At 36.7% G+C, this 22,667-nt stretch overlaps 1 protein-coding gene across 6 annotated transcripts in view; it reads left to right on the top strand.

Moving 5' to 3' along the window:
- LOC111868554 (serine/threonine-protein kinase minibrain) overlaps positions 1-22,133 on the top strand; it is a 281,954-nt gene extending 259,821 nt beyond the window's left edge. For all 6 annotated transcript variants that reach the window (XM_023859305.2, XM_023859304.2, XM_033753084.1 and 3 more), the window contains exon 9: positions 14,969-22,133. In XM_023859305.2, the coding sequence (XP_023715073.1) occupies positions 14,969-15,639 (671 nt within the window). In that variant the 3' untranslated portion in view covers positions 15,640-22,133. The remainder of the gene's footprint in view (positions 1-14,968) is intronic.
- Positions 22,134-22,667: the final 534 nt, after the last annotated feature.

Genomic DNA, 22,667 nt, shown 5'->3' with positions numbered 1-22,667 from the left:
GGTCCCAAAACAACCTTGAGATATGCCATGTTTTATAGCCTTGAGTGATGAAGTAAATGTTTTTAAGTTAGAGGTCTTATGATCCACATGTTGAATTTCAACAAACTGAGTTCTGTCGGTGAGATATGAACTCATCGACACATGAATTATCCCTCTCAGCCCACATAGCTCTGGTTTCACAAGCAGTAGATTATGATTAATAACATCAAAAGTCTTTGATAGATCTAAAAATATGCCCAAGGCGAATCGTTTATTATCTAAAGCTTTCTGAATTTCATCGATAAAAATTTGTATTGCGGTAAAAGTAGATTTATTATCTCTGAAGCCATTTTGAGCATCCGAGATCAAGTTGAATTTATTTAAGAAACTCACAACTCTGTTATACATTAACATTTCAAGAATTTTAGAAAATACGGGCAGAATTGAAATTGGTCTATAGTTGGAAATTTCTTGTTTCCGTCCTTTTTTAAAAATGGGCCGAACTTTGCGATCTTCATTGGGTTTGGAAAGGTACCAGAACTTAATGACAAATTAAATATAAATGTTAAGGGCTTTTTAATAAACTGTATACATTGTTTACCTGTTATTTCTGGAATCTCATCATAACCTACAGAAAATTTCCCTTTTAATTTACTAGTGACCTTTTGAACCTCTTCTTCAGTAACTTGTACAGGAAACAAAGAATTTGGATTATGTATTATGTTATTGACAGAGACATAATCATAATTACAACCATTTTTTAGATTTATCAACTTATCCACATTATCGACAAAAATTGATAAGACATATGCTGGGGATTTGTAACTGACATAGAGCCTATTTCTAAAGAAATATTATTATTAGCTTTGTAACAATTTCCTTAGTCCTTCTTTATTATTTGCCATAGTACTTTATAGTATGGTTCTTTGACCTTAGAATGATTCGGTCATTTTCTCTTTTTCGAGCATCAGGTATTACTTTCTTATAAATTCTCTAATTTTTTTATGTAATTCAAAGTAGAAACAGACAGAGACGTCTTTCTTTTTAAAAAACATAATGATTGCAGTCCCTGTCTGGAGACTTTTATCCCTTGAGTAATCCAGCCTGATTTTTTCCCCTTTTTTATTTGAGACTTGTTCACTATTACAGTAAATTTATAAAAATTCAAGCAGAACACAATTCACAAGTTTGTGGTATTTGATACAGAGTGTGCTGTTCCACTTATTTTAAGTTGCAGTTGGTTATAGTTTCCATATATTTAGCATCTTACGCTGCTGCAGCGGCACATGAAAGACTACTGTAACTAGTGGAGTCTGTTCCTATGCATACATGATTTCATTCTTATCATTGGACTGAGAAGTTTCCTTACCATAATCAGTGGCTGATTTACAACAAGATCCTCAAAACATTTTGTGTGTAACTTTTCTTCATCTGACTGCTATGTCCACTAGAACCCAGCACTGGAAAGTGCAGTATCTTCCTGTGTCATCAAGATCTGGTTTGGTTTTAATATTTAGTTTTATCTCAGGTTTGTCAGTTCTTCAGAATATGGTTGCAAATTCCAAAGTAGGTGATGAACTTATCAGAAATAATGTATATGTATGAATATTGATTTCAGGTTCTTGATAATTTTTCTAGCTCAAAGAGCTGTTTTGACGTTGAAGGAAAGAGTTAAAAATTGTTTCTAATAATGGTTTCATACAGAGTGAAATTATTAGTCTTCGGAGGCAGTCCTTATAATGAGACCAATTGCAGGAAAAGAAGAAGGATATAGTATATAACCTGGAAATCTCTTGATGTGCAGATGTATTACCTGCTCAGTTTGTGACTCGATGACTAACTGTAAGCGTGGGCTCAACTAGCGCTAATGGAGTTCCTTCACACACTTCCTAGTACCTCCAGTAAGTGACCAGGCCAGCTGTGTGCTGGCAGAAAGCAATGGGGCTGGACATGACATTGCATCATTGCATAAACATGATGGAACACAAAATTGATAAGATAATTTATTAGTAGTATGGTGTGGGTATTGTGTATTTGAAAAAAGCATGGTCTATGAGGTAGTTTGTTTCAAAATTTTTCAGTTATTGAGCAGTTACTGATGGCTTCTTGCTGTGTTGATCAATGCAGGTTTTATGGATTGTAAATCTACTTACAAGTAGTTGACGTTACAATAAGAAAAAGTTAGTGACCACCTCTTATTTTCATGTGCATGTGCAGAAAATTGTATTCATTGCCATTACTAGAATCAGCATATAAACTTAAAACACTGGTTTTTCATCATCCATATATTTTTGTTATTTAACATTTTATGGTCTGTTGTCAAATTTACATCCACACAAGTTTGAATTTGGCCATTTATAAGTTTTTGTTGTTGTTTTCTATGTTTTAAGTTCCTGGACTTCAAAATATTTGCAACTTCAGTAACAGGTCTATGAGACAGTATATAAATTTGTGATTCTGTTCTGTAGCTGGTCTTAGAGGATCTATATTTCATCCCAAACAACGTTCTAGATGGTCACAATTATCTTAAGTTCGTTCATACTTCAGCCATATTAATCGCCTTAAAAATTATTTGATGCATGTTACAAATTTTATGTTTGGGAAATATCTTAGACTATTTTTGTTCTAAGTGCAAGTACTTATAAAATGATAATAATTTATTGGTAAGTTGGCTGGTAATATTTGTTGTATTAAAGAATGGTCATTTTGCACACTGCCATTTGCTCATTATTATGCCTGGGTCTTTCATAAAGTTAAAAGTGCTGAGATGCTCACACATTTAAGGGGAAAATATTGTTTATATAAAGACACATGAACTCATTAATGGGAAATCCAGCTGAAGTTGGAGCAGTGATTATCTCTTTCAGTTATATTTTAGTATAACGTTTCATTCTGTTTTCAGATTAAAGTAATTGAAATGAGGGATGTGTTAGGAGTACGCTCTTTTGCACTTAAGTTGCTGTGTCACGTTACTTGTTTCACTGAACAGTATAAAATGCATTGATAGAGACATTTAGCCTGTGTGTCATGTCATGTTCAGCCTTATTGTATTCTGCCTGTTCTTGGCTGAAAAGTGACAGGCTAGAATCTGTGTACCTCTGCACCTTTATCACCATGCAGTCCCGTGAGCATCTGTGCAGTTTTCATATGCAGTATGGAAAGCATTTGAATATATGAGTCCTAATTACTGCTTACCTTGTGAAATGCTTATGAAGGGAATGCTAAGCATAGTTGAAAATACACATGGAAAGAAATTAATTTTCCTGATTATTGTACACAGAGTTTTGGATTAAACATGGAGTGCAGTTTCCTTTAAGCAAAGACTGAGTAAATTAAGGAATAAGGAAGTATTAAATTCTTCTGTGAATGCTTGCTGCCATTTGACTTAGAATGTCTTGGATTACTGTCTTGTAAGAAACAGAATTAAACATATGACATAATTGTTTATTTTTTATGGTTTTCTGTATGGGCGTGAAACTTGGTCATCCACATTAAGGGAAGAACATAGATTGAAGGTGTTGAATACAATGTGCCAGGGAGAGAGGAAGTCAGGAGGCTGGGGAATATTTTTCAGTGAGGAGGTTCATAATTTATACTAACCAACCAACCAACCAACCAACCAACCAACCATCCAACCAACCAACCTGAATATTAATTGCTGCATTCACTGGTCCCTGTCCCAATTGAAATTAATCAAGCCCATACTGTACTACACTGTTCCTTTTAAGATACATTTTAATATTATTTTGTAATTTGTGCCTAGGCCTTCCAAGCAGCCTTTTCAGGCTTTGTAACCAAATCTTCATATGCATTTTCAACTCTGTCATACAGCCTACATGCCACACCCATCTCATCCTCTTGTTTTAATCATCCTAATAATATGCAGAAGAGTACAAAATATGAAACACTTCATTATGCAGTTTTTTCAGGCCTTCCTTCATCTTACATTCATATATTCTCCTAAGCACCCTATTCTAAAACCAACTCAGTCTGCACTCTTCTCTTGATGTGGGAGACCAAGTTTTATACTCATACAAAGTAAGAGTGAAATCATAATATTTAAATTTTTTCACTTTTAGAGGGCAGTTGAGAAGACAAAAGAATTTGACCAAATTGATAGTAAGCATTTGCCTGCCAGGTATAATCTGCTCTTTATTTCTTCATGAATGTAACTTATTTTTATCTGTATTCTTTTCCAAATACTAGAGTGGTCAGATCAAGGAGAATGAGGTGGGTGGGATGTGTAGCATGGAAGATATGAGAAGTACATGTAAGATTTCGGTTGCAAAAAAAAGGAAGGAGACTACTTGGGATACCTAGGCATAGGTGGGATGATACTGTTAACATTTAACTAAAGTTGAGTATGATGGTGTGGGCTGGATATGGTGCAATGATGGGCTGTTGTGAATGTGTAGTGGTCCTTCAGGCTCCATGAAAGGCAGGGGAATTTGTTGACTGAGTAAGAAAGACCCCTCCATCAAGTTAGTTTATTATTTAGAGCCTATATTTTAAAGATACAGTTTTCAGACTGCAGTGCGATATGTTACATTATCCCATTAGAAGGAACTGATTTTCAAGGCTTGACACCGATTTTGACACCATTAACATGAGAACAGTATCTCACAGTACAAAGATAAATTTCAGGAAGTAGATGGTCAATTTAATTAACTGGTTGAGTTAAGTTTAAATGTTAAAATATATGCCTTACAAAGCAGTACCATTCTCTATGGGCAGGTTTTATTACTGAGCACTTCATTATAATGCACAGTTGCTCACTGGATTATTTTGAAAATTAAATTGATATCAAAATTTGACCCTATTTGAAATGAACAAATTGTTTCCTGTGAATGAAAACTTCTGTTTGCTCTTTGGTAGACAATAAATGGAATGTTGGTTGGTTCTTCTTACCCCTACTCACCTGCTCACCTCCAGAATGAGTATCTTAGAACATGTCTTTCCCCCCCCCCCATCTGTCACACTCGAGACACTTACCCTAGTTAGACATCTTACACCCTTTAGCACACTTCAGATGGACTGCATTCAAAGGACTGAGGCATTGCTAAATTGTCAAGAAAATTCATAGCTATAAATTGACATAAGTTATATTTCTCAACTTTCCTTCTGAATGTGAAAATTATTCAGGCAGAATGAAATTTGAGTATGATAGATACTTGGTCACATATATATTAGATCAAGAAGTCAATCTATAACTTCATATTTTGTGGTGATAACTAACCTTCCTGTAACCTGTAGGTTTCCAAAAGTAATATTTCAACAGAATATAGCAATGCCCTACACTTTTGCCTTGGAATGCAGCCTTGTCCTCATTATGCAAAACAAGGATTTCTTCTTCATGCTGGAAGTAGGTAGAAACCATGCTTGCTGCATGAGATTCCTATCTGTGGTATTTATAAATTGTTTACTTGGCATTAGAATGAAGAAATACCATGTTTAAACTGGACAGTATGTGAAACGTGATGAACTGGATGAATTAATTGCTTCATTTTTTTTTTCAGTTTATATATTAGCAGAAGATGAAATGTGAGGACTTCCAAGTTTGTGTATGTTTGTTATTGATTGAAATAATAATCTTAATATAAAAAGGCTGAATTTGTTAAGTCACAGAAACTTTTACAACTATGCAATAAAATTTGACGCAAAAACTGGTACCAACATAATTTCCTTTACATATTCACTAGTGAGAAAACCATTGTAGTTATATTGGCATTGATTTTATACATTCAGCTTTCTTTGGAATTATTGTACAATGGGAAAAGGTGTTTACATACTGAAAATTTTTAGCATTATCCCTAATATATTGCAGAGTTTCAAAAACTGAAAATTTTCTTCAGTTTAATTATCATATTTGTTCATATTACTAATTTAAATAGTGATGCATGTGTTGCATGTAATAATATAGCATTAAAATTTCATAACAATTCCATCATCCCCCCATATTTATGAATTTGTTGTTTGTGTTTTAGCTTTCAACAATACATTGTCAAAATTTTATTTGATAAATCTTCAGTGGTTCATGTATGTACAGTTTTGCAACATCTAACCCAGATGTGGTATGTGACAGTCTGCCTCTCAGCTGTTGTACAGACATTTCATGAAGTTAGGTACTTCTTTTGTTCCCTTTGCACCCATGCCTTCCAGAAATGAGATGTCTCATGTTAGCTTTTAAGTGGAAAAGGGGGAAAATACTGGTAATACATGATATATTGAAAGGTTACACATATATATTTATCAAATTTCATGGCTTTGTTGGAGTCATCAGAAATATATACCTCATAGTGGTATATTCTATTAAGGAAGTATTTTTATTAAGCATATTAAGTTGGTGGCAGTTTTGAACACAGAAAAGTGTACAAGTTGGTTCATCTTGTAGTATTGTGTAATATAACAGTAATACAAAATAATTGAATCTGAAATGCTACCTTGATGGAAATGTGTAAAAAGGCTAATACATTTTGAAGTAACTTCCAGAATGTATTAGATAGATACTAATAATTGGAACATGATATTAATTTAATGTTGCATTTTTGTTATAACATTTGCTTGAATTGTCTGTGGTTATAGTTGACCAGATTTATTAAGTACAAACATCCTTGAGAACCAGAAGCTCTTTTAAATCATTGCTCTTATAAAACCATAATAATAATATTAAGGTCAGTCACTGTCATTGTTTTGAGTAAAAGTACCAATTATTGATAGAAGTCACTGTAGTGTTCTTTAAGTTCAGAATGCTTTTCTGTGTTTTGAGCCAGTAGCTCAGTAATTTGTGTTCTACAGGCTGAGTGAGACTTTTTTCTTCACCTTTGCATCAAGACTGGATCTGGGGCCCGTCCGACCCCTTATCCAATACTGTGTGCTCTCTCCATAAGGGTATAGTGGCTGGAGTGTGAAGCTGCCACTCATCTCCATGTAATGCTGAAGCTGAGAATTTATGGAGCTCTCTCTCTACCCCTACATATGTCTTTATTGTATGATGCTTAATTAAGTGCAGGGATAACTTTACTGTTACATTACAACACTTAAATAAAGCATTTTCATTTGTGTGCTTTTGAAATAGTTATATCAGATTGGCAAGGGATAATTATTTGTCATACTTCACATGCTTCTGCCTGATGAATTAACATTATCATTAAAATTCAGGCTGATAAATTGTATCAAATGTACTTTTGTTTTTAGGAGGTACTGAGGTTCAAATCTCAGCCAATTACTTAACTATCTTGACTGATGTCTTTTATGGTCTTCATCAGACCCTAGAGACAAATTCTGGGATAGTATTTTGAAATAGGCTATGTCTGTTGCCTTCCAAATTCTCATTTAAAGTAAAATTACATGTATATCTGCAGATTTTGTTTCAGATTTTATTTTTTCTGTCAAAATGAGTGGGAAGTTGTATTCAAATGGAAGGCACACACAGGACTTTCCAGATACAGTCTTTCTTAAGAGTACATACATTTCCTGGAAAATCACATAAAATGTGGTAGAAGTTTTCCAGTGTTTTGAATTGACAGATTGCCCCTGTCTTCAGGCTCAAAAGTAAGCCAAGCAAGCAGCAGACTGGATGCTGCTGCTTACTCGTTTGCTTGCTGAGCATACTGTTTGACCATGAGGAGGGAGATAGTATGTTTCTCTGAAACACTGGTAAACTTCGATCAGATTATACAGCTTCACATCCTTAAAGATAAGAATCTTCATCGTCACCATTATGAGAACCCCAGATTTCACATCCTTTGTGAATTTGCATTCTTCTGATATTTTCCCATTATTTACTGCAAATACAAATTGAGTTCTTTGTTCATGTTTAAGTTTGTCCTGTAGTTTTGGGGCAGAAGTTAGGTAGCCCATAAAAGAAGTTGTCTGTTGCAAAATCTCGTGAGATGGATAGATGCATTACCTTATCCATAAAACAAAAAACAAACTCCATGGCTTTAGTCCACAAGCGAACTATACCAACCGCGTGACCCCACTTGTCAGCAAAGTTAGTGCCAACCTTTAGCGAATAGAGGGTGTCGCGTGGTTAGCGCAGCGGATCCCCACAGCTATTAATCTCATTTTTCTAGACCAGAGCCACTACATTTCCATTCAAGTAGCTCCTCAGTTATTCTCATGAGGCTTAGTGACCCCGTTCCAGACTCACTACTTCTCAGAAAATCTGGTAGCGCCGGGAATCGAACCCAGGACCTCTGGATCTGTAGCCAGGAATTCTGACCACTAGACCACAGAGGTCTGAACCTGAAGCAGGAGCCCATCTGTTAAGTGATTTCTGAATTATATTATTGCCTTTTTCTTCACTAGCCTGGATATGTGGTCATTAGTGCTTGGAAGTGTGATGCATATGCTTGTGTGGACTGGTTATTTTTGTTGTCAGCTGTGGTGGTCATTGCTTTTGTTGGTGTCCTGGGGTTGAGTAGCCATGGCCCAGAGCAGAGACTGTCATACTGTAGTGCAGTGGCCTGGTTGGATCCACAGATTGTTTTATCTCTGTCTATTAAGGTGGTTAGGACTGATCTAGTATCAGCTGATGAGGGATGTGATGCTGGCTGCAGATGTTAGTCTGTGTGGATGGGCTTGTTATAGTTGGCGTACCTGAAGGATCAGTCTAGGCATTGATGAATCGGATATTCAGAAAGAGTAATTGATGTTTGGGATGCCTAGAGTTCAGGTGTCAGAGAAAGTCTCTGGAGGTGGTTAGTGTCTGTTTCCAAATTGCAAATATACATACATATTTTTGTATCATCGGATGACTTCCTCCTTTAGAGCTGTTGTAAATATATTGGCTAGTAGACTGGAAAGTGGGGACCCTTTCCACTTGTTTGACTTGTCGGTAGAATGTTCCCCAGTGCAGAAATAAGTTAGTGCTGACACAGTGTTCAGTAGGAATAGAGAGGTCCTGTAGGAAGTTTCATGCAGTTAGTTCCTGATAATCTACAACATGTATCCCCAAAAGCTGGAGTCATTCATTAAGCATCAGCTGCTAAAATGTAATGATGAAAATATTAACAGTATTTGTGGACACTTGTATGTGTGGGATCTCTGCGGTTGACTTACCTTCCGGACAGTCAGTTTGCAAGTCTACAGTTAAGTGTGCAATTTGGAAACTATGCAAGGGTGGTATTTTTGTTATTTTATATATATTTCGCGTATGGTCCTCTTACTAAACCTAAATTGTTTATACTGAGACTTCAAAAAAATTCGAATTTTATAGCAGCTAACTCACCTAAATTTCACAAAAAAATATGAAGTCAGTTGACAATTCTACAGCTAAATGTGAAATTTGAAAACTATGCAAGGGTGATATTTTTGTTGTTTTATATATATTTGGTGTATGGTCCTCTTACTAAACCTAGATTGTTTATACTGACACTTCAGAAAATTTCGAATTTTGTAGCAGCTAACTGATCTAAACTTTGCAGAAAATATGTAGTTGATTATGATATAATTACTCCTTTCTCTGTTTATCATAATTTTGGAAAGCTTTTGCCCTAGTTTCCTACATCCAAGCACTGCACTTTTCTCTCTGTGTATCCTTACATGTAATGGCTATTTCACATAAGAATTTGAGGGACTGTCAGTTCATTTGCCACCCTGTAGCAAATGTCTGATCATATGAAATAAAGTCTGAGCTAAGTGGTTTCATGAATTTATGCTTAGACTCATGTTTGAATGTTATAAAAGAATGAGAAAGACATTGACCTTAATGAATCTTCCAAAAATTTGAGATAAATTTAGTATAGAAAGCTGGGTTCCCCTTCTGACTGCCCTTTCTGCAGGCAGGATGTTTCATCTGTAATTGCTAAACTGTGTGGAATTATGTGGATCTGATTCAGTCTGAGGCCCTGTGGTTAGTTTTTGATGTTATGTGATTATACACTATTCCAAAATAAAGTAACTGATTATTTGACAAACCTTAGAAAAAAGAGACGTACTACGGTGCAGTCCTGATGGGTGTATAATGAGAATTTATAAAATTCTTAAAAAAAATGCTATAGCCAGTACCTGTAATATCTGAAATATCTGAAAACAAGTCTAATTTCTAATTATATATGTTATCTTGTGGTACTGTGACTTAAATAGTCCAGGTAGGTCAGTATATATTCACTTTGTCACATTTGCAACGAGAACTTGCGCAACTTAATTTCACCATGTTTTTCTGTTCATCTCTCTCCACATGTGACAAATTGAGAACCTGTAAATGGATTTTCATGAAATTTGATATTGGGAGTTTTACTGAATTATGTCAGAATATTTCAGGGTTAGTTAGATTTGACAGTGATAGAGGACACTACCAAAATACATTTTTGTGTGCATCTCTCACAAAAATCACACAGACTCACTAAATATTGAAAATTGTTTTGAACAGAATTTGTAGACAAAAATGAAACTCCCATTTCATGTCCGTTCAAGACACAGAAACAAAATGGTTTCTATGCTGTCTATGCAATAGTAGGGGCTCACATGGTAGCGTAGTTGGTTGAGGCACTATGCTACAAGCTAGAAGATCGAGGGTTCAATCCCGATGAAGTGAATTTTTTCAATTTACCTAATCCTTCCAACTGCACTATGGCCCTGGGTTCAACTCAGCCTCTAATAGAAATTAGTACCAGGAGTCTTCTTGGGTGGTAAAGAGCAGCCCACATGTAAGGCTGACAAACTTACCTCCCTCTGTGAACTGATCTAGAGAAAATATGGGAACCTCAATGTCTCACAACCCTATGGGCCTTCATGGCATGTTACAGGGATAGCTTTGTTTTTACCCATGCAGTAATAAAATAATCATGCTGTGAAAACAGCACAGCAGTCACGAGCAAAGCCGGGACGATATAAAGAACCTCCACATCAAGATAGCCAGGTGGCACATTATCTGCCCCATATAAGAGGGACGATGGGAGGACGAACACGAGCCTGCATGGTTTACGAATTTTAATTATTGACAATCCAAAAAAAAAAAAAATTTAATTAGCATCTAGAAATTTTATACAATTTTATAAAAAACTTTACATTCCCAGGAAACTGCTGTGTTTGGAAAATGTGAAATGTCTGTTTTGTGTACTATGTATTGTAGCATATAAGTGTATGTACTTTACGTCTAAACAACTTATGTGATGGTGGTTTCCTATTTGTAGTGATGTTTGCCCTCTGAAGATGGTCCACAGAGACCGAAACATGTAAGGGTGTTAAGTTTTCATGTAGTAAAAAACTTACAGGTCACATTGGACGGAGTGATTTATATTTATATTTGTTAAGGAATATTCCAGAGTACTAAGCTTCCAATTCTCTCTGTATACATGATAAATGTTGTTGCAATAGTTTGTGTGCATTCTTCATAATAAAACTTGCATGTTGGACATTCTTGAAAGCTACCTGACCAATTTAGTATTAAACCTTTGCCAATTTTAATTTGAATATGTGTTTCTTTTTGTGCTGTTTCTACGTTGTGTTTTGAACAAATTCTTCACATCAACTCACAAGAACTTTTCCCATCACCTTGTAGATAATTTGAAGTCCCTGTGTCTTTTCATCAAGAAATCAGATGTGACAAGTTACAGTGGAACCTCGCTTAACGAGCACCTCTCATAATGAGTAATTTGCATAACAAGCAAAACAAATTGTAAAAAAATGACTCGCTTAATAAGCGACGTTTCACATAACGAGTGACAAGAAGGGAAGTCCCGGATTGTCTGCTTGCTACATCAGTCTGTGTTTAGCACTCGTTCCACTAGCATCTTAGTGTCGTTTGTGATCACACATTTTTCCAAACTTGTGTTCAGACATATTATTTGTGATTTTTTTTTTGGTGCAAAGTTTAATAACCCTTGCAAAAATGTCCCCGAAGAAAAAGCCGCAAAAAGACAGCCATAAGAAAATAAAAATAACCGTAGAAATGAAACGTAAAATCATTGAAAAGTGAGAACGAGGTGTGAGCGTGGCTGATCTAGCACGCACATACAATCAGTCTACATCAACAATTTGCACTATTCTCAAGAACAAGGACAAGATTAAGGAGATAGATGCTTCAAAGGGAGTGACAAGCATACCTATGCAATGGTTACGTATTCTTGACGCTGTTGAAAGGTTGCTCCTCGTATGGATAAACGAAAAGCAATTGCAAGGCAACACTATTAACGGGAACATCATTTGTGAGAAAGTTATTTTCGCCGACCTTGTTAAGAAGATGCCAGGATCATCAATGGCCGAAGAAGAAGCATTTAAGGGAAGCCGTGGGTGGTTCGAGAAGTTTAAGAGAAGAACCGGCATCCACAGCGTTGTAAGGCATGGTGAAGCAGCAAGCTCAAACACAAAGGCAGCAGAGAACTTCATCGGCAACTTCAAGAAGCTTTTAGATTCTGAGGGTTACCTGCCGCAACAGGTTTTTAATTGTGACGAGACGGGTCTCTTCTGGAAAAGATGCCGAAGCGAACCTATGTAACAGCAGAGGATAATGCATTACTCGGCCATAAGCCAATGAAAGACCGTCTCATGCTGCTATTTTGTGCCAATTCAAGTGGCGATTTGAAAATTAAACCGCTGCTTGTTTACCATTCAGAAACTCCACGAGCCTTCAACAAGTGTAAAGTCCAGAAGAGCAGGCTAAATGTGATGTGTAGGTCCAACAACAAGGCTTGGGTGACACATGTCCTTTTTACTGATTGGATCAATGAAGTGTTTGGTCCTTCTGTGAAAAAATATTTGCTTGAGATGAATCTGCCACTCCATGTCTTGCTTGTTATGGACAACGCTCCTGCCCATCCTCCAGACCTACAAGATGACCTCCTTGAAGAATTTAAATTCATCAAGATCCAGTTTCTGCCTCCCAGTGACACTCCATTACTCCAGCCTATGGACCAGCAGTTTATTTCTAACTTTAAGAAGCTGTACACTAAAGCACTCTTCAAGCGTTGTTTTGAGGTGACTGAAGGGACCAATCTCACTCTGAGAGAGTTCTTGAAATATCACTTCCACATCGTTGCCTGCCTCAAGATGATCGAAAAGGTGTGGGAAGGGGTTACCAAGAGAACCCTCACTTCTGCTTGGAAGAAGCTTTGGCCGGAGAGCGTTGTCGAATGTGACTTTGAGGGGTTTGAGATAGTACCTGTGGAGCCTGTAGTCAACGAGATTGTGTCTTTGGCCAAGATCATGGGGCTGGAGGTGGATAACAATGATATCGATGAGCTTGTGGAAGAGCACAGCCAAGAGCTGACCGCCGAAGAGCTTATGGAGTTGCATTGTGTTTCACAGCAAGAAGTTGTGGAGGAGAGTTTGTCAGAGGAGGTAACAGCAAAGCAACAATCTTCTGCCGCAATAAGAGAAATGCTGAAAGCATGGGAAGCTGTTGCATCGTACATTGAGAAGCATCACCCTAATAAGGCAGTGGCTATGCGTGCTACAAATTTATTTAATGATAATGCCGTGTCGCATTTTCACCAACTATTGAAGCATCGGCAAAAACAAATGTCTCTAGACAGCTTTCTAGTAAAAAAGAATTAGATATGTATCATAAATATTAAACTAATTATTTCTTGTTCTTTNGGCCCTTGGCATCAGCAAACAAGGCGATTTACACTGTTTTGAGGTGCAAAAATTGTAATTCACATGGATTTCTGTGAACTAATCAACAGTTAATACTGGGTAAATATGCAGTATCTTGAAAATCTCTGAAACCAGCTGCATTGAAGAATCTCCATTCAGAGGTGCTTGATTCCACCACAACAACCCCTGTCCACATGCTGATTCAACTGAATGCACTGAACAGCTGTGTGTTGGCCTTCTATTATCATTATGGTCCTGATTTGTCAGTATATGGTGTATGTCCATTTATGCTGTTAACACTTCAAAATCAAGAAACTTGAGTTCGATGACATTGTGGAAGTCCAGTCATTGAATGATTTTGACATCGCCTTACTTTGAAATTGGAACATGATAAAGTTTCAGAATGCCAGAACAGGCATGTTGTGAAGGAAAGAGACTACTATGAAAAGAGAATGTAACATTGTAATGAAATCTCTGTTTAGTGAATCTTGAGGGAAAAATTGCTTTTCTTTTCTGAAATTAGGTTATACAAAATTATGTCAAATTTTTAATCTTCCTATGAAATGTTCTGTGCATAATTAAAATAATTTGTTGCATTAATAGTTAAGGAAACAGTTTCTACCCAGACAAATACAGGTTGCATAATCAGTAATATAAGCTAAATAGAAAACAATTTCTGGAAGAGAAAAAAAGTGAATATTGATTGTTTCAACCACAGTTGCATTTCACTAACTGGTTTATTTATTTACTAACTAAATGCATCAGTATTGCATTGTTTCCATTGACCTTTGGCTGAAATCAAAAAGCAACAAAAAATACTATTCAAAAATGGGATTACACTAAATGCAAAAACACTAAATTAAGAGTTTCACTGTAGGATTTAAAAAAGTCCATGTCAAATTTGGACACCTTATAAATTCATTGTGGATAACTTTTGACTAAGATCTTGACTATAAGGGTACATTACAACTAAAAATAATTTTTCAAGTTCATTCTCATTTTATTGTGTTACTGTTAATTGCAATTTATGGATTTGTGATAGTACATCGATACAGAGTCCAAAACTTTGTCATCTGCCAAGAGTATTATGTCTAAATAGTTACCTGGTTTACAATTAATATTTCACTGAATGCTATAATTGTGCTTTACATGACAGACTGATGCAGAAACCAATTACATTGTAATATATGTCTTGACTGTTATGTTTTTTCAGCCTCTGGATTTTGCCAGGTTTGTTCCAGAGAGAGGTAAAATTGTGAAATGATTGAAATAGGATGTAGTTCGAAATTGCATTGATCTTCTGTTTTCTAAGCATATATTTTAATTAATAAAAGTGCTTATTTTTAATAAATGGAGTTGCTTTATTGTGAAGCTATAGATTCCCTCGACAAGTAACTCAGTACAGTATATTTAGTGTTTGTTAATTGAACTGTCTTGTGCCGCACAGTGTTGGTGAGCTCAGTGTCAGGGAGTCGTGCACGGTCTGACCCAACAGTCGTGTTGCCTGGGAGTGGGCACCATCACAGCAGTTCAGCAGGTACAGGAGTTCCTTACAGCAACTACACACAGAGTGCTGCAACACAGACAGCAATGGAGTGTGAAAGTTTCCCATCAGTTGCCGCCAACACCGTGACTTCCGCTGTGGCACCACCCACACGCCCTACGCATTTCCACCATGGACATGCACACCATCGGACCTCTCGTTACCAGCAACGTTCAGGAGGTCTCCTTCCCTCATATGCCCCTTCATCCTTGCCTCTGGAACTAGTTGGGCATCAACCAGGATTGGAACATGCGGTAGGGAGCTTTATGCCAGCTGGACCTAGCTTGGACTGCACCCAAACTGGTAGCCTGAACCTTCCCCTTGTATCAGCGACAGGGGGCTTTTACCCTGCCGCTGCCACGGCCTATGGTGCATCCTCAAACCCCTTGAGCTACAACTTTACAACAGTGATGCCAGGGGGGACAGGGAGTAATCTTGCAGACTCAGCGACAAGTAAGTTGGGGAGGCAAGGTTCAAGTGGGGGCCCTGGTCCCACGGGGCAGAGCAGCAGTGACAGAGAAGACAGTCCCATGATGGGGGTTTGTGTACAGCAGAGTCCTGTTGCCAGTCATTAACAGTGACTGGACATCTAGGTTCACATGCTTGCTTGCTTGCATAACTCTATAGTAGGGATGAAAGCAAAATGGGCCGTAAACGTTGTTTGTTATCAAGTGTTTTAGGGAAATGATAACTACACAGAATAAACTGGAGTTGTGACGATCTGCAAATGGAGCAGTAATGATGATGGTGTGATCTTGTTTAAGGCAAATGTACAGTATCGTGAATTGTTGACTCTATGATTTTCTACTTGGGGTCTGTCTGTGTGTATTTTTTAAAGCTATTAAAACAAAATTTAGTAAAAAGAAAGAAAATGACAGAATTTATGGCTGGTTTTATTGAACCTTTTTAAAATTTAGAACAATTATGAATTCAATGAATCTGGACACTTTCTGTTTTTCTTTCTTTTTTAAATTATGAATTGTTTCCAAGTGTATGCTCAGAAAAGTGTTTGCTGGGGGGAACTGTGTATGTCTGACATGTCATTCTCAGTTGCCTAATAATGACAGACCACAGAAGTAAGATAGATGTCTGCTAACGGGGATTCAGTTGACAAAGGTTTCTTGGCCTGCAGTTTTGGTTTTAATCGTGTTTGGATACTCAAGTTGGGTTATGCAAGTACATTAGTAAAATATCGCACTCTGGCTGGTGTGCGAAACACAACAGTGGATCGTGCGTTATTTCTCGAAAAGGCTATCTTTTCTTAACCATCGGCTGTCAATATTTCTGTCTCTTGATTCATATAGTAAGTATACACCTGAATTTAAGGTTTTCACAGTGGTGACTGAAAAATGCTATGTTCTGGGATGTGGCACCATGCAGTCCAGTAGAAATTTACTTTTTTGGAGAAGGCTACATCCTCCATCTTCCAAGTCAAAGAGTAAGCCAAACTGGAAACAAGCAGCAAGATGCTTCTTGCTTGCCTTATTGTTTGACATTTAAGATGGAGGCAGTACATTCCTTTGAAATGTCATGAACTTCTGCCAGACTACATCACATCACATCTGAGGAGATAATACTCGTCAGGAATATGCCTGTGTTGAAATCTTCTAGAGAATTAAAGGAATAGAAACATATTTTTAATTTGTATATCAAGTAGAACAAATTCACATTTAACACAGTAAAAGTTTTTAAATTAGAAATGAGCTAAAATTATTTTTAATCTGTCACATTGTGCTTTTGGTAATACAAACATTGAATGTGTTCATTCAAATACTCAGTTATTGAGGTGAAATAGTATCTCCCTTTATTAATAAGAAACCACACAGAGTGCATGAGATTAGGAAGTACTGCAATCAAGAACAAAAACATACATTTCCTGTTACATTTTTCTGAATCAGATTTGTTGCCTGATTTTGTCTTCACTGCCTCTGCTTTACCTTTCAAACAGTTTCTGATGCTATGTGAATTGGAAGTACCCTGCCAAGTCAAGATGAAGATAAACTGTGGTAGGTCCAGCATTGCATTGTATCATGTTACTTAGTTATGTTAAATATGAATAAAGAAAGCTAGGACACAATTTTGGAAATTTTGGTTTCATTTATGGAATTTACATAATGGTGTGGATTCAAAATGATGAAACCTTCAAGTTTTAATATATAATGGCTGTATATTGAAAAATTCATCATAAATTTTGTAATAAATTGATCAGTGAACTGGGAGTTTTGGATAGAACTCATAATGCCTACTTCCATTCTTCCAAATCTTTTGTCTTAATTTGGATGGTGTAAGTTTATAATCAGACAGAATTCAGTTTAGCTCCTTATCAGCAGCACATTGCTTGAATGCAGATGCTCGTAATATTGAGTGATATGGGTGTTTATTTTATTTTTACTTTGTTTTGTTTTGTTTTATCATCACCATCAAGTAGAGATTTTATCCATGTTAAAATCATGGGCATAACCTCAGAATTTTATACCAACCCCACATTTCTGGTTATTCATTAATGAGCAGTAGTTCCTACAGAATATGTAGGTATGTTTATCATCAACATTCATGCCAAATTCCAGGTGCCTGGCTCCAGTGGTTATTGCCGTTAAATGAAAAGCTAAATGTAGATTTCATGCAGCTGTAGTTTTATTTGCACACGTTTTTCACCCCCCACCCCCCATGTTATTTTTACTGGTAAGAAGTAAAGAGCATGAGGTTGGAGGAAGTCTCTAGATGATGTAACATATGTACCAAGTTTCATGAAAGTTGGTCAGGTGGTTCAGCAATTCAAATCCAGGGATGCACAGGTCTGCATGCATTCAGCATGGTGACCACATAGGCACACTTTCTTTTCTTAAGAAAATTAGATGTAAAAGTGAACCTGCCAACCAACTGAACCACAGAAGGTGAAGAAATTACTTTTTTCTACTCTGCTATGTATCTTGATCAGAAAGTTCTTTCAGAAATATGGCTTTATTTATTTATTGTGTAGGAAGAGGTTATTTTCTCAAGTACACTTTTTAAATCCAATCTTAATTTAATATTACATTACTTTGAGACATGATTCGAATAATCCTTCCACTTACAAACATAGAATATTTTAGTGTTCATTGCTCTGCAATTGAGAGTTACATTTGACTTGAGCCATTTCCTGACCCTATTCAAACTGTAGGGTGTATCATTTAAAGCACAATGCAAGCTCACAGGTGATATCGGTGTAGCAGGTAAAGGTAGCAGTTTGTTAGATTTCATTGTGTATTTTCTTGGACTTACATGAAAGCTTTACAACAGGTGTTGAAAATATCCACCAGCTTCCAAGAGATGAATATCCACACATCTTAAGTGCTACGTGCGATGTTTCAAAATATTTGTGGGTCAGTGCTGTCAACATCCTGTTCAGCAGTGTGTTTCAGATCCACCAGGGTTCATGTATATGTTACTCATATAGACGCTTTCTTTGAGACATTTGTACACAAAGAAGTTTGGCAGCTTGTTCAATGTTGCATAGCATGTTACCTCTCAAAATTGTAAATACTTCCTGTTTCCCAGAATTTTATTACTGGAGGGTGTAGTGTTGTCTGATTGATACTGCCTTGTCAGGGTGCACATTTGCTAAAAACTGCATGCATAACAGCATATAGTGTCAGTGTGAAGTGGTGTTTGAGATTGAGGACATATATTGCTTATGAATACGCCATGCTTGCACCTGCAGAGCTTCTGCAGATCTGGTGACAGTGGCAGCCTAGCAGCTGGGGTAACATTTACTGGGGTGTGATGGGGAAAGTTACATTACACAAGGGGAACTACTTTTCATTTCAATTCTGCATCGTAGTACTTAATTGTTATATGGGTTGCATTTTAAATGGTACACCCTATGTTGTTCCAGTTTTTACAGTTATGTTAAAAATTACAGAGTAATTTGTGTTCAGAGACATTTCAGGATATGGACCAATGTGTGACAAAAACACTCATCACTAAATTCATTAATCCTCCAACATATGTCACTAGGAGCTAATAAGGAAACATGAACACCATCAATGCTAAGGCTGGGAATTACAATTTTCATGGAAGAGAATCAAGAATTTGGGCTAAGGAAGATTTCAAATTACAGCTACATATACTCTAATGGTGGGTGATGTTACACATTATAGAAATCAGGGATGGAAATGGGAGAGTGACTGGAGATATGCCATAACAATAATTGTGAAATAAATTCAGAGGAATCTTGAAAATGTCTAAGCCTATAGTTTTTTGGTGTTGTGTGTAAGTACATTCTTTGCCACTAGAACCCATAACATTACATCACTCAATCCATAACAGAATATTTGGTTCTATAATGGGGTGCCCTCATAGTTTTAAAAATCCATCTGAGTTCATCTTCCTTCCATACAGACCTTGCATTTTATACACTGTATATTAAAACCAAAAGTTGGGGCCGTGGTTCATGATTAATAAGTCTTATGATGGTCCATTCATTCTTTACTAGCCAATTTATTATTGTTATTTTTGAGTTCATAATTGTGATCTCTGTGAGAGTTTTTATAATATTTAATATATTTTATATTAGTTTATACATCAATTTTATTGATTAATAATTTAAATATGATATTACAAGAATAAGTAATGTACTCAGGGGAAAATACTATGGCAGCTAAGTACTGTACAGGACATTCATTAAAGTGAACCTTTCAAGAAGTATTTATTGCAGAGTCTTTTGGATATTGTACTGTGTTGAATCATTCTGGCATGTGAAACATCTGAAATTTACTAATAATTGTGGGTCACTATTGACATTAAAATATCATACATTTCAGGAGATAGTTTCGTATGAGAAACTTCATTAAAAGGTAGCATAGGCGCTAGCATGTTAGAGAACATGGTTCAGACTGTGTGAAGGTAACTGTTCAGTTATAGGGACACTGAAATGAAATACCTTAACATATATCACCCAAGAGCATTATAAATCACCTGGTAGTCATATTTTAACTTGGGGATGATGATATTGGTAATGGAAAAACACAGCTCTCAGCGATCAAATGTGTATACATATAGCTTTGCAGCAATGGAGTACATGTTTGTAATGATTAATGAGAGTTCCTGTCACTGAACAAGTTGGCTCACGCAGTAACATTTCTGATTTGTATTCAGAAGGTGCATTATTGATATCTTGGCTGGGACACCAACTACTGTGACTGAAGATTTTGCAGTTTCTTCAATTCCCCCAGGGAAATATCAGAATAGTAGCATGAAATAGTCCATTCCTTTCAAGTTCAGTGAGTGCAATCATTGACTAATATTTGTCAGTATTAAATAACCTCTACAGTTTATTGTTATGTAGTGTCAATAAAGAATCTACAATCCATCCATAAGAATTCCTAATTTTGAGCCATATTTCTGTTTCAAGTGTTCATTGTGGTCTAATTTTACCATCACTTATACAGAAAAGAAAAGGTCTTCTTTTGGGCCATGAATTTTAAACCTTTGAATATCTTATAATGAATTTCATGCATTTGTGCATGCCTGTTTCCACTGAGTAAAATTCTGTATACATCTATACAGTTGCACCTTAGAAATACTTTAGTACTAAAATGTACGTTGTGAAGTATTAAACTAACATGGGTTAGAATGGAAACACAAAATAATTTCAAGCAGTGACCATTAATCCAAGATGGAAACATGGCTTCTACAGGTGCACACATCTGTCAACCTTTGCAGCTACTTGTCAGAAAATAGTGTGTGTTCACATGTACTCCTCTTCATTATGCATGGGATAATAGAACGCAGAGTACAAGGACCTTTACGCACCTGCTAGTGCTCAATCACTCACCCATACAGATGTAGTCAGGAACCACACTTACCTACTGTTTATTAGAACAAACTGGTGCAAAACTGCCTGCTCTGTATTCACTATTAAGAAAATAACTCCATGGAGCAAAGTCCTTGAGAAACTGTCAGTTACTGATCTAATCAGAGAATTCCCTGCCTTATATGGAACCTGGAGGTTCATTACTGTCTTCACAAGACCTTGCCTTCTGGACCTCTTCATGAGTCACATAAATTTAAAAGTTAAAATCTTCATGGTGTGACCTTAATCTGTGAATGTTGGACATGGACTGCTGAGCATGAAGTTTATCTTCACCTATATGGTCCTTTATATGTATCTCTGAAGTTTTGAACTTAGTATAAAAGAAATATGAATTGTAAGCTGTCCAGTGACATAAGGTCCTATAAAAAATGTCCAACTAAACTCGGAATATTCAGCCATGCGCAAAAGAGCAGTTATAACAATAGTGTGACACTTTACTTGTAGTAGAATGTACTGGGTGCCATGTATTTTCACTCGTGTATATGGCTAATAAACCTGTCACATCATTTTCCATAAACCCCAACTTTCCATCCATGTAAATGTCTCACTTGAGGTTCAAGATTAGTGTTAATTAATCTTGTTCCCTTAAATGGACAGGATGACAGTGGTTTCATGTGCCTTTAACTGCGTAAGTCACTGCATGTGTTTCACCTTCCAATGTTATGAAAGTGGATTCCAAGTTCCATTTTGTTTAAATTACCATGTATGGGTTTTGATCCCTTGGTTCTCACCTTGGTAGTAAAAAAAGCATTATAGTTACTTCAGATGGTACTTTTTCGTGCTTATCTATGCTAAAATACTTTTGTATGATCAAAGGAGCCTAAACTGGATATGTATGAAAGCTATGTAGGAAGTATGCAAATCCAGAATAGGAGTGCATAGCCCATATATAGAATTACACAGCATCTTGTTTGGAAATGTTGATGGTATGCATAACCGATATTTCAGTATTTACTTCATGTCACCCTTTTCCCCATGTCTTTCTTTATTCTTTCTGACTTTATTTATGTTTTATTTTGTTTTCTTTGAGGAAAGATGTGATCCCACTCCTTTTGCAGTGACATCTGTTGTATGCTGCTAAGTGAGAATTGTCAGAACCTCATATCATATTGAGATATAGCAGTAGTGCACAGAAGTATGAGAAGATTATATTATGGCCCTGGGGTAAAGGGTAGCCAGTGTGTAAGGCTGACCTCACCACCATCTGTGATCCGATTAAATATAAAATATTTGACCCTCAACGTCTCGCGAACCTATGGGCCTTCACAGCCTGTTACAGGAACAACTTTTTTCTGTGGCGCTACAGCCCCAATTTGGGCCTAGGCCTACCTCCATGAAACTCTCCGTTTCACTTCGGTTTACTAGATCTTACACATTCGGTAGGACTCCTTGGGCGAGTGATCAGCTCGTTGCAAGGCCCTGTAGACAAACACAGAAAAACGCACACAAACATCCATGCCCTGAGTGGGATTTGAACCCACGATCCCGGCTTCCTAGCGAGCGAAGACAGTGCATGCCTTAGACCGCTCGGCTACCATGACCGACCAGGAACAACTTTACCTTTTTATATATATATATATTATAAACTCAGAAGTATTGTAGTCTATGTGAGGTTGAAGTCACTTGTTGAATGCCAACTGCTTCTACGTTGTTTTGAGGATCCATTGTACTGCTCTTGTTTCTGTGTGATGAAACCCCTCTTTTACTCAGTTTGAGGCCTGTCAGTTAAATGGGTATGATCAGTTCTGT

The sequence above is a fragment of the Cryptotermes secundus genome, unplaced genomic scaffold (genome assembly GCF_002891405.2).
Source record: "Cryptotermes secundus unplaced genomic scaffold, Csec_1.0 scaffold330, whole genome shotgun sequence".
NCBI lineage: Eukaryota > Metazoa > Arthropoda > Insecta > Blattodea > Kalotermitidae > Cryptotermes > Cryptotermes secundus.
This window is presented reverse-complemented; position numbering and strand designations above follow the sequence as displayed.